Below are 13,153 nucleotides of genomic sequence, written 5' to 3'. Positions count from 1 at the left end.
GAATTGTTGCCAGATCACTTCATTATATAACACAATTATATGGTGTTCCTGGTGTAAGCTTCCCTGGGTACATTAAAAAGTATTTTCAAAATGTGAGGGCATATTCATTGCACATATATTTATAATGTCAGCACTTCAGATTCTTTTGTTAAATACAAAGAAATGTGTGCCACTTAACTACTCACTAAAAGAAAATAATATTCATTAAATTTTGTTAATTTGATAAACAAGGCGGAGCATTAAAAAAATGGTTGGAATAAACAAACACAGGTACTCACAATCAAGGTTTGCTTAAGGGGAAAGGAAAGAGCAAGATACTGGTATTGGATTTGTTCCCATAAAACTAATGAATACATAGTTAATAAAAATATTATTTATCTCTGGGTGCTAAATTGGCTCATGATATGGTGCTGGTGATGGCATCTATTACAGAGAATTGAAAGACGCTAATTCCTCTTGGGCATTGAAACAAAAAAAACAAACATTATCACGATGACCATCAATTATATGGCCCGCTTGATATCCACTTTTGTGAATTCAATTGTCCTGAATAACCGCAGAAATTATTATAGGCAGCCAAATTGAGCAGCCAAGGTGATTTTCTATCCCCAGAGGTGAAGTTTATTTTTGTAATATATCACAATAAAAGCTCTTTCTAATTTCCCCATAACATTATACATAAATATATTTATGATAATGCATCCAAATTAAACAGTGGCAACAACGAATCTTTGGCTGACTTAAAACATGGAAAGTATTTTTTTTAATGAAGCCACAAGGATTAAGGACAAATATAAAAATAAGGACAAAGAGTTAAGGAGAATCATGAGTCTTATAATACTATTTATTTCTTATTAGTAACAAATACTTCATTTATATATACCTATTGGTACTTGTGCAGGATATTGATAGCATCCAGTCACTCAAACAAAATCTCTCCGTTCCAATGTGTTGATTTGCACAAATAATACTTCATCGTGTCCGGTGGGCGGCGCGACTCACGTCGTAGGCTTCTGCAGTCCGTTTGTCTTTTTGTTATTTTTTGTCCCGTTTTAATGTAGTTTTTATTATTTTTTTGATGGAGTATGTGTGTGTGTGTGTGTGTGGGGGGGGGGGGGGGGGGGGAAACTTTTAAAATCTTTCCCCTGCACGGAGAACCCGACCTTTTCCCTGTCGGGTCTCCGTTGTCGTTGGGGCTGCAACGTGGAGCGGCCTCCAGCAGGAACGTCCTGGGGCTCCAGTCACGGAGCTGCGGAGCTACTCACCATCATGGAGCTGACCGAGTTCGGAGTGGGTGGAGCTGTGGTGGCGCGCTGCTGTGACCCGACCCCCGGAGATTCGGAGGCTTACCGCAGGTCTGGCAGACAGTAATATCGGGAGCCGGCGGGTCCCTGGTGGGAGACCGCTTTTCGAGGCTTCTGCAACGGCGACTTCACCCGCCCGAGTCGCAGGGTCGAGGATGACCTGGAGCGGGGCCTTGCATCATCGCCCGGCGCGGCTGCAACGGCTGCGGGACTTTGCTGGCGCCCGCCGGGTGCTCCAACAACAAGACCCGGAGCGTGGCCTTGCATCGCCCGGCGTGGCTTTAATGGCCGCGGGGCAATTGCCATCGCCCGCCGGGGGCTTTGACTCTGACATCGGGAGGGTAATGGGGAGTGCAGGGGAGAGATAAGTTTTTTTGCCTTCCATCACAGCGATGAGGAGATGCGCTGTGATGGATGTCTGTGTAAATTGTGTTGTGTCTTGGGTCTTTTTTTTTCATGTGTGTATGACTGCAGAAACAACATTTCATTTGAGCCTCTGACGAGTGATAGGTGGGTATATGTGAAGTCAGGCCCATACGAAGCTTTTCAAAAAGGGGGGTGGCATGGCAGGATTACAAAAAAATTTATGTTAAATAATGTGCGCGCTGCGCATATCACGAGCGCGATGCGTGAAGTCCCTTGATGCCGGGGTGAAAGAAGCTCAGGGGTTTTAGATGCTCTCTGATGCATTCTGAGCCTTATTTTGGAGCATTTTTGTATCAAATTTATGACCAATATTTCAGAAATTAACAGGAATCTGAGAGGTAGCTTTTTCACACAAAGGGTGGTGGATGTATGGAACGAGCTACCAGAGGAGGTAGTTAAGGCTGGGACTATGCTAATGTTTAAGAGACATTTGGACACGTACATGGATAGGACAGATTTAGATGGATATGGGCCAAACGCGTGTGAGTGGGACCAGTTTAGATGGGACATGTTGGTCGGTGTGGGCAAGTTGGGCTGAAGGGCCTGTTTCCACACTGCATCATTCTATGACTAAAAAGTTAAGAAGAAAAATGCATGTAGATAAGTAGAGCAGATTTGAAAAAGGAGTGAAATGTAAAGGCAGAGAGAGGTTTATGGGTGGAAAGGAACATAGGATAGTAGGGGGGAGAGTAGGCTTGGGCAGATGGGTGAAGGGAAAATAGACACAAAGTGCTCGAGTAACTCAGTGGGTCAGGCAGCATCTGTGGAGAATATGAATAGGCGACGTTTCACATAGTGCTGGAGTAACTCAGCGGGTCAGGCTGCATCTCCCCTTTCTTTCAAAAACCCTGGAGCGTATCGTTGCGTTGCAACTTCATTCCCACCTCCTTGTGTATAACCTACTTGAACCCCTCCAATCTGGCTTTCGCCCCCTCCATAGCACAGAAACTGCTCTCCTCAAAGTCCTCAACGACCTCCTCACCTCTGCTGACACTGGTTCCCTCAACATCCTCATCCTCCTCGACCTGAGCGCAGCCTTCGATACAGTGAACCATAACATCCTGCTCACCAGACTCAAAGACCTCGGCATTGAAGGCTCTGCACTCAGCTGGCTCCGTTCCTACCTTTCCAACAGATCCCACTTCATCTCTCTCCACAACCACACCTCTGCTACAGCCGCAGTCACTCAAGGCGTTCCCCAAGGCTCCGTACTCGGCCCCCTCCTCTTCATCATCTACATCCTCCCCCTTGGTCAGGTACTCCGCCACTTCAATCTGGACTTCCACTGTTACGCTGATGACACCCAGATTTACCTTGGCACCAAATCCCCCCACAACCCCCCCCTCTCCCATATCAACTCCTGTTTGTCAGCTATAAAAACCTGGATGCAACATAATTTCCTCAAACTCAACAGCGATAAGACAGAATTCCTCCTCATAGGCTCCAAAGCCACACTCAGCAAAATCAATAACCCCACTCTCACCATCAACGGCACCACTGTCTCCCCATCTCCCCAGGCCCGCAACCTTGGCGTGATCTTTGATTCCACCCTCTCCCTTGAGCCTCACATCCGCCATGTCATTAAAACCTCCTTCTTTCATCTCCGCAACATCGCCAAACTCAGACCCTCTCACACACCGCCCGCTGCTGAAAGACTCATCCATGCCTTCATCTCCTCCCGACTGGACTATTGCAACTCACTTCTCCTTGGCATCAGCTCCACCTACATCAACCGACTCCAACTGGTCCAGAACGCAGCCGCCCGACTCATCACCCATACCAAATCCTGGCATCACATCACTCCAGTCCTCAAACAACTTCACTGGCTTCCCATCTCCCACCGGATCACCTACAAAATCCTGATCCTCACCTACAAAGCCCTCCACCATCTGGCCCCCCCATATCTCATTGACCTCCTCTCCCCCTACCAACCCTCACGGTCCCTCAGATCCACATCAGCCGGTCTCCTCTCCATCCACAAGTCCAACCTCCGCAGTTTTGGGGACAGAGCCTTCTCCAGGGCAGCTCCCAGGCTCTGGAACTCCCTCCCCCAACTGATCCGCAATTCCGTGTCCCTCACCATCTTCCAGTCCCGCCTCAAGACCCATCTCTTCACCTCTGCCTATCCTTAGCCCCACGTCCCCGTCCCTTTTCATCTGTGCATTAATTGCCTCATACTGTGTTTTGTATTGAATTCTGTCTTTACTTTGTGTACTAGTCATGTCTCTACTATTTATTTCATTCCCCTTACATGTTTTTCCTCTACATGCTCAATTTTTGTAAGGTGTCCTTGAGACTCTTGAAAGGCGCCCATAAATAAAATGTATTATTATTATTATTATCTCTTGAGAAAATGTATAGATTATATTTCGGGTCAAGACCCTTCTTCAGTAATATTCATGATGTGACATGCATAGACATTCCTGAATGTTACCCAAACCATCGTGAGCTACTTTGTTACGGTGCTTGCCCTCTCCTATAACATCTTTGCTGCCTTGGGTGATGCAGGACAGGACACAAGCTTTGGGGCACGGTGTGAAGCTGTTGCTGTCTGACTCAGCCTGGTAAAAACCTGGATGGAGTGGATGTGCAGAGGATGTTTCCACTAGTGGGAAAGTCTAGGACCAGTGACCACAGCCTCAGAATTAAAAGACATTCCTTTAGGAAGGAGATGAGCAGGAATTTCTTAAGTCAGAGGGTGGTGAACTGTGGAATTCATTGCCACAGACAGCTGTGGAGGTCAAGTCAATGGACATTTTTCAGGAGGAGATTGATAGATTCTTGATTGACACGGGTGTCAGAGATAATGGGGAGAAGGCAGGACATTAGGTTTGAGAGGGAAAGATAGATAGAGACATAGAGTGATGCAGTATGGAAACAGGCCCTTCAGCCCAGCATGTCCCATCTACACTAGTCCCACCTGCCCATGTTTGATTCATATCCCTCCAAACCTGTCCTATCCATGTACCTGTCTAACTGTTTCTTAAATGTTGCGATAGTCTCTGCCTCAACTACCTCCTCTAGCAGCTTGTTCCATACATCAACCACGGTTTGTGTGAAAAATATACCCCTCAGATTCCTATTAAATCTTTTGCCCTTCACCTTAAACTTATGTCCTCTGCTCCTCGATTCACTTACTCTGGGCAAAAGACTCAACCATATCTATTCAAATCATGATTTTATACACCTCTATTAGATCATCCCTCATCCTCCTGTGCTCCATGAAGTGGAGTCCCAGCATACTCAACCTCTCCCTAGAGCTCTGGCCCTCAAGTCCTGGCAACATCCTCGTAAATCTTCACTGTACCCTTTCCAGTTTGATGACATCTTCCCTATAACACGGTGCCCAGAACTGAATACAATACTCTGAATGCGGCCTCACCAACTTCTTATGCAAATGCAGCATGACCTCCCAACTTCTATACTCAGCCTGACCCGCTGAGATACTCCAGCACTCTGTGAAACATCACAGAACAGGGCAAGATTAGCAAGTTTGCTGATGATACAGAAGTGAGTGGTTTTGCAGATAGTGAAGATGGTTGTGAAAGATTGCAGCAGGATCTGGATCAATTAGCCAGATGGGCAGAGGAATGGTTGATGGTTGCATGGTTCCTTGAAGGTCGAGTCGCAGGTATATCAGGTGGTCAAAAAGTATTTTGGCACTTTGGCCTTCATCAGTCAGAGTATTGAGTATAGAAGTTGGGAGGTCGTGTTGCAGTTGTATAAGACGTTGGTGAGACCGCATTTAGAATATTGTGTTCAGTTCTGGGCACCATGTTATAAGAAAGATGTCAAACTGAAAAGAGTACAGAGATCCCCATCCTGGATCAGTCCAATCAGGGTTGTGTCATCCGCAAACTTGAGAAGCTTGACAGACGTGTCTGTGGAGGTGCAGTCATTGGTGTGGCGAGAGTAGAGGAGAGGGGAGAGTACGCATCTTGCGGTGCTCCTATGCTGAGCGTTTGTGGGTCCGAGATATGCTTTCCCGCCTCACATGCTGCTTCCTGTCTGTCAGAAAGCTGGTGATCCACCGACAGAGGGGTTCAGACACAGTCAACTCAGAAAGTTTGGAGCGTAGTAGCTCTGGCACAATGGTGTTGAATGCAGAGCAAAAATCAACAAACAAAATCCTCGCATAGGTCCCCTGGCGTTCTAGATGCTGGAGGATGAAGTGCAGGCCCAGATTGACTGCATCATCCACAGATCTATTGGCCCGATATGCAAAATGCAGAGGGTCCAGCAGGGGGATTGTAATATTTTTCAGCTTGGCTAGCACAAGCCTTTCAAGGGTCTTCATGACTACAGAGGTCAGTGCGACATGCTTGTAGTCATTAAGATCAATAATCCTTGCCTTTTTGGGTACAGGGACAATAGTGGAGACTTTGGAACAGTACATCTTTGCAGGAACTGGTTAAAAATTAGTAATTGGGTGTGAAGTGATGATTGGAGTGGGGTGGGTGTAGAAGGGCCCAGTCTTTGCAGACTGAGGTCAGGCTGTGAGTGGGTGTGAAGTGTTGGTTGGGGTGGGAAAGGGTCCACTCTTAAGACAGTGGAATTGATTGTAGACTTTAGGAGAGCTCCCCCTTCCCTCACCCTACTCACCATCAACAACACCACAGTCACATCTGTGGAGTCTTTTAAGTTCCTGGGAACTATCATCTCCAAGGACCTTAAGTGGGGGGTTACCATCGACTCCACAGTCAAATTGGCCCAACAGAGGATGTACTTCCTACAGCAGCTGAGGAAGCACAATCTGCCACAGGCAATGATGGTCCAATTCTACATGGCCATCGTAGAGTCTGTTCTCACCTTCTCCATCATGGTCTGGTTTGGCTCAGCCACCAAGCACGACACCTGGAGGCTGCAGCAAATCGTTCGATCAGCAGAGAAGGTCATTGGCTGCAACTTTCGCTCCATTGATGAACTGTACACTGCAAGGGCCAGGAAGCGAGCGGGCAAGATCATCTCTGACCCCTCCCACCCTGGCTCTTTGAATCACTTCCCTCTGGAAGGTGACTCCGGATTGTCAAAGCTGCCACAGCCAGACATTAAAACAGTTTTTATCCATGAGTAGTTGCTCTACTCAACAGCCAAAAATCTGTAGCCTCCCTTTGATCTAGTATTTTGTTGGTTCACATGCTTGATCAATGGTGTTTTATCATTAATGTTTTATTATTATTAATGTTTAGTGTTTTCTGAGTCATTCGTAACTGTCACTATGTCATGTTGTTACTTGTGGGCAGAACACACAGGCAAATTCCTTGTATGTGAATACTTGGCCAATAAACTTACTTACTTACTTACTTACTTACTTACTTACTTACTTACTTATTTACTCTTTTCATACTGGAGTCTTGCCTTAAGTAGGTGTGAAGTGGTGAATGGGAAGAAGAAGGTGCAGGGTCCATTCTTTGAGACTGGGGTCTGGCTGTGTTTGTTGGGGAGGGGGTACCAGGGTTACGTTTCTGATTTTCCAACCTGCAGTAATACTCATTCAGGTCGTTCGTCAGCTGGCTATTGTCCAAAGAGCGGGGGGCTTTCTTCTTATAGCTGGTGATTTCTTGCTTGCCCTTCCAAACGGAAGAAGAGTCACAAGCTGAGAACTTGCTCCTCAACTTCGCAGAGAACCTTTCCTTAGCAGTTCTGATTCCTCTTCTCAGCTCTCTATCGATTAGGCTATCTTTTAACTCTTTAACGATTAGGCTATCGGCTTGACGCATATATGCGGGCCCAGCGGGGGTCAGCGGGGGTCAGTGGCGGTGGTGTGGGCCCAGCGGGGGTGGCGTGGGTCCAGCGGGGGTGGCATGGGCGGAAGATGGCTTGGGCCCCGGCAGCGGGGGGAGGCGAGGGAAGCGTCTGTTGTTGGGGTTACAGCCGCTGGGTTCAGATTCAGCCACTCCCGCCCAGCGATGGGAGAACGGTCTCCTGGTCGCCAGGCTGGCCGTTGGCGAGGCTCCGACGCCGCGAATGAAGACGTTAGGCCGGGCGGGCAGACACCACACCCGGCCCGGAGAAATGGGCAGTCCCTTATGTTTCTAAATCATCTCGCGGGCCAGATTACACACCCTCACGGGTAGTTTGCCACTGAGGATAAAAAACAGACTCCCCCTCCTGCAACGCAATATTCTACTACTTACCTGGAGTAGATGCGAGGCATCGAGCTCAATGTGTGGAGTGCAAATGGCAGTCTGATCCCGCCCGGGCCCACTGCGCAGACGCGGAGAGACGGCGTAATTTTGCGTCGCTTCCCCAACTGCGCAGGCGCGGATGGTCGCATTTTTTTCTCCCAAATCATCCAGCGGGCCGGAACCAAAATTTCAGGCTATTTCCGACAAAGTGGAAATGCTGATTGAGCTCCGATTAAAAAAAATAAAAATTCTCGGGATTTTTTCTTACTCTGGGGGGAAAAAGGGGGGGTGTGGTCGCACCAAACGCACACCCCCTTCGGACGGCCATGGAAGTTGTGTTTTTTATTGGCAGATGATTGGACAATGGCCAGAGATGAAAAGACAAAATGTGTGAGATAAGAAAATGATAGAAGTGGTGTTTGTGTGTGGCCTCACTCTGCTCACATTAGCAATGGTGGAGGTCATGAGCAAAGCGAGAACTGGGAAGAGAGGAGGAATAAGGTGAAAGGGGGGAAAGAGGGCAGAGTGTTTACCTAAAATTGGAGAATTCAATGTTCATACCAAAGGGTTGTGGGCTACCCAAACGGAATATTAGATGCCGTTCATTCAGTTTTCGTGTGTGCACGCTCTGGCAATGGAGGAGACCCAGGAGAGAAAGGTCAGTATGGGAATGGAAAGTGAAGTTAAAATGTCCAGCAACCAAGAGGTCCAGTAGGCCTCGGTGGACCAAGTCCAAGTTTTCAAATGCTTCTCAGAATCTCATACCTTCTCTGCCCCCTCCCTAATTGCTTTGCTTGTCAATTTTCCGGGGCCGTCAAGTTTCCTCCCATTATCTTTGGGACCCCAACAGCAGCTGTAGATATCGATATAATTGTTCTTGTAGGTGAGGGCTGCAGCTTCCAGGGCATCAGTCACTTTGCCATCCAGGATGCGAATGCCTGAATCAGGAATATAATACTTGTCATTCTGTTGTAACACGGCAGGACATTTAATTTTCCAGAACAATTTATTTTGAAGTGTCATAACGAATATGTAATAAATGCACTGATAAGCATACAGTAGAACAAAGAAGAGTATGGCCCTTCGACCCACAATGTTTGTGCTGGACATGATGCCAAGTTAAGCTGATCTCATCTGCCTGAAAATAATCTATATCCCTCCATTCCATGTACCTATCCAAAAGCCTCTAAAATGCCACTGTTGTATCTGGCTCCATTGCCACCCATGACAGTGTCTTCCAGGCCCGCACTACTCACATCTCCATTAAAACTTCCCCCCTCACTTCTTGTAACTGTGCCCTTTAGTGTTGGGCGTTTCCACCCTGGGGGAAAGGTTCTGACTGTCGACCCTATCTATGCCTCTCATATGTGAAACATAGTTGCTTTAGCTTGTTCCTGGTTATCATAATATATTTCTGAAATACAATCACTGTTATCATGTAGTCGATTTGCATACAGCAAGTTCCCTTAAACTACCATGTGGTAATGACTAAATAAACAGGTATGCCGTCACAGTTAATTGGGTTTTTCTTCTGCAGTATAAATGAATTAATTTGACAACAACTATTCAAATGTATTTTCTCCAAGAGCTTATTCTGTTGCTCCACTGTGGTTCCAGGCTAGCATCAAATACTAGTATGGGGGAATTTCTACTCCGCTGTCCACATAGATTTAATAGGAACCTGAGGGGTAACTTTTTCATATGTAAAAAGCTGCCAGATGAAGTGGTTGAGGCAGGAACAATGATAATGCTTTAAAGGTATTCGGACAGGAACGTGGATAGGAAAGATTTAGAGGGATATGGGGCAAACATGGGCAAATGGGACTAGTTTAGATCGGCATTTGGTCAGCATAGAAAAGTTGGGCAAAATGGCCTGTTTCTGAGAAGAAAAAAAAACACCCAATGGTTTCTCTCACAATGCAAGGAAGTGGGAGAATTAGCTGCGAAAAGTTGGCTCTAAACATCCCCTTGTAATGTCAATTAAAGTTTAATGATCTTACTAGGATGGCACCAGTAGGAATTCTCAGATAATAAAAGAAAGATGATTGAATCCTGAAGAAAAATACAGATAGTTATCTGTCTCAAAGATTGAAGATAGGCAATAAATGCTGACCATTGAACAATGTTTACATATGATGAAAGATTTCAATGAAAACAGTGTGGTCTCACATCTTAGGTCCTGATTCCTTTACATACACTATTACTAATACATAATCCTGAAAGTTGTCAACTGCAGAATCTGGGACTGCAGCAGCTAATTAACACCATGGATCCCTCCTGCAGGAGAAGATATCACACTATGCCAAGGTATGTCAGAGCACTGTGGGATGGACATGCTATCATTCAACATTTAACAGTACATGTAACAGAAGCAATTGTAATGATTAGTATTAACCATGCCTGGCAGCGGGGCATGAAGATATTGAGGCCTTTATCTGTGAGGTTGCAAGAATGAAAGTCTTTTTCCTTACTCATAAGGTTCCACCAAAGAGTGGCTCAAGCAAATCAAAATTAATAAAATGGCTGTTTCCTCCAGGATGTAATGTAGAAGGTTGGCGTTAAATTACAAATAACAATTTCAATCACTCAATCTTTCCCCCATGCTCCCTCTACTCTGTTATCCAATGGCTCTAACCCCGGGGAGTAAAAACCATATATGTGAACTAATGCCAGTTGGGAAAAAGAGTTGGGAAAATCAAATACTATGGAACTTGATATGTAAACAGAATCATAAAAATTAATCATAAAAATAATAAACATAAAAATAACGAGGAATAAACCATCATGACCACAGGGGTACTGCCACGAAGTGGCTTCTGAAACTAGAACTCATAAAAGGTCCCAATAATACATAATCCAACATTCTCTTGAAAGGGCAGAGTCCTTCTGCTGCTGGACATTGAGGGGCTGAGTCTGGTGGGGGCATCCCTCAAATTAAGGAAGGAATATCACCCCAGAGAGCCACATGAGTAACAAGGGTGTTTTGTGTAAAGATAGGTACAAACACTAATGAATATGAGCCTATTGAATATGTAGACTCTGAAAATGTATGAAGAGATTTTGCATTGTTTTTCATAAGATCATAAGTTATAGGAACAGAATTAAGCCTTTCGGCCTATCAAGTCTACTCCGCCATTCAATCATGGCTGATCTATCTCTCCTTCCTAACCCCAATCTCCTGATCTCTCCCCATAACCTCTGACACCCATACTAATCAAGAATCTATCTATCTCTGCCTTAAATATATCCACTGACTTGGCCTCCACTGTCTTCTATGGCAAAGAATTCCATAGATTCACCACTCTCTGACTAAAGAAATTCCTCCTCATCTCCTTCCTAAAAGAACGTCTTTTAATTCTGAGGCTGTGACCTCTAGTCCTAGATTCTCCCATTAGTGGAAACATCCTCTCCACATCCACTCTATTCAAGCCTTTCACTATTCTGTACATTTTTTTTTAATATATATTTTTCATTATGACTAAAGTATATTTTTAAAATGTGTTTGGAACTTATTGGGTTTCCCTTGCTCTTGTTGTTCCTTCTCTTTTTATTGCAGGATAAGTGAGGATCGATTCCCATTGTAACATCTATTGTGCAGCTGTCTACTACAGAAGAAGAGCAACAAGGAGATTGTGGCATTTCAGTATTCATGTTGTTATTTCAAAATTGTTACCCATAGACTGCTGGAATTGTAATGAAAAGGAGAAAAAAGATTGTGCAGAATGTTCCCACTTTCTGCATTTAATCATTGTTGGAACCCCTGGCAAGGGTCACAAGTGAAAGGCACATGACCTTCAAATTGATCTGCTTAGGTGGAGGTGGGACAACATTTGCAGGGATAGGTGGCAGAAGAGGCAAAGCAGCATCGCCCTACACTAGTCTGACCAGCAAAGTAAAGGAGGGAGGTTCTCTGTAACCATCGAAGCAGCCATCTATGGCCTTGTCACCTAGCACATCACATATCTACACCCCACTCTCCCCTCAGCCATGGTAGCCCTCTCTATTGTGAAAGGCCCTTTTTTACCAGATCATACCATGTTGTGAAGCAACTTGTCTATTAAACGGCCAAACAGCTACCTCGCAGCAGGACCATAGAGACATATGTGGGAGCATTGCACAGCATGCACACCAAGAGAAAACAGGGAGAAACATGGGGAGGAGCAGAGAGCTGTTGAGAGGCCAGCAACAAACACTGGGATGATGCAAGTGTCATCAGAAGCTGCTGAAGTGAAGTACAGCAGAAAGATTGTTGAAACCTTTGGTAGTACTAGGCCTAAAGTTTGGTGTAGAGATTAAAGTCACATCTTTGGAGTGTGGGAGGAAACCAAAGCACCTGATGAGAACCCAGGCGGTCACAGGGCAAACGTACAACTCTGTACAGACATCACCCTTATCCATTATGTTCATAATGCTAAAGGGCCTGTCCCACTGTACGGGGTATTTCAAGAGTTCTCCCGAGTTTTCCCCTGATTCGAACTTGGAGAATGTCCGTAGCGGGTCCGTAGGAGTTCGTGGATGTCTCGTAGCGGCTCGTATAAGTAACGGTAGGTACTCGGGAAATCCGGTAAACTCGTGACGTTTTTTCAACACTGTGAAAAATGTCCACGAGTAAAAAAATACCTGTGATGAAAAAAATGGTTACTTTTTACTCGTACGAGCCGTTATGAGACATACACGAACACCTATGGACCCGCTAGAGAAATTCTCCGAGTTCGAATCAGGGGAAAACTCGGGAGAACTCTTGAATTACCTTGTATAGTGGGACAGGCCCTTAAAGCTGATACAGTATCTTGCAAAGCATCTTAAAGTTGAAAATCAAATTTTATATTTATAATACTGCTTAAAATCAAACAAAAATGGCAAGATATCTGTGTTACAGCATCAAAATAGCATATTTCTGATCTGTTTGCATCAAATAGTGTTGATATGGGCAGCAATTGCTGCCTTACATCACCAGAGACCGAGGTTTGATCCTGTCTATGGGTGCTGTCTGTATGGAGTTTGTACGTTCTCCCTGTGACAGCGTGGGTTTTCTCTGGGTGCTCTGGTTTCCTCTCACACTCCAAAGACGTACAGGTTTGTAGATTAATTGTCTTCAGTAAAATTGTAAATTGACCCTAGTGTGTAGGATAGTGTTAGTGTGTGGGGTGTTCGCTGGTTGGGGCGGACTCGGTGGGCCGAAGAGCGTGTTTCCAAGCTGTATCTCTAAAGTAAAGTAAAGTAAATCTGCAATTGTCCATCATGCCCAAGTCAACAAAGCTACAATCTACACAGAAATGGTGCAATGTGCACTAG

The 13,153-nt window shown here is 45.4% G+C and overlaps 1 protein-coding gene across 1 annotated transcript in view; it reads right to left on the bottom strand.

Moving 5' to 3' along the window:
* The window catches only part of LOC116974287 (PC3-like endoprotease variant B), a 699,630-nt gene that overhangs the window by 271,074 nt on the left and 415,403 nt on the right, over positions 1 to 13,153 (bottom strand). Inside the window, exon 9 of the mRNA XM_033022605.1 lies at positions 8,624 to 8,796. Within this exon, the coding sequence (XP_032878496.1) occupies positions 8,624 to 8,796 (173 nt within the window). The remainder of the gene's footprint in view (positions 1 to 8,623; positions 8,797 to 13,153) is intronic.

The sequence above is a fragment of the Amblyraja radiata genome, chromosome 6, assembly GCF_010909765.2.
Source record: "Amblyraja radiata isolate CabotCenter1 chromosome 6, sAmbRad1.1.pri, whole genome shotgun sequence".
NCBI lineage: Eukaryota > Metazoa > Chordata > Chondrichthyes > Rajiformes > Rajidae > Amblyraja > Amblyraja radiata.
This window is presented reverse-complemented; position numbering and strand designations above follow the sequence as displayed.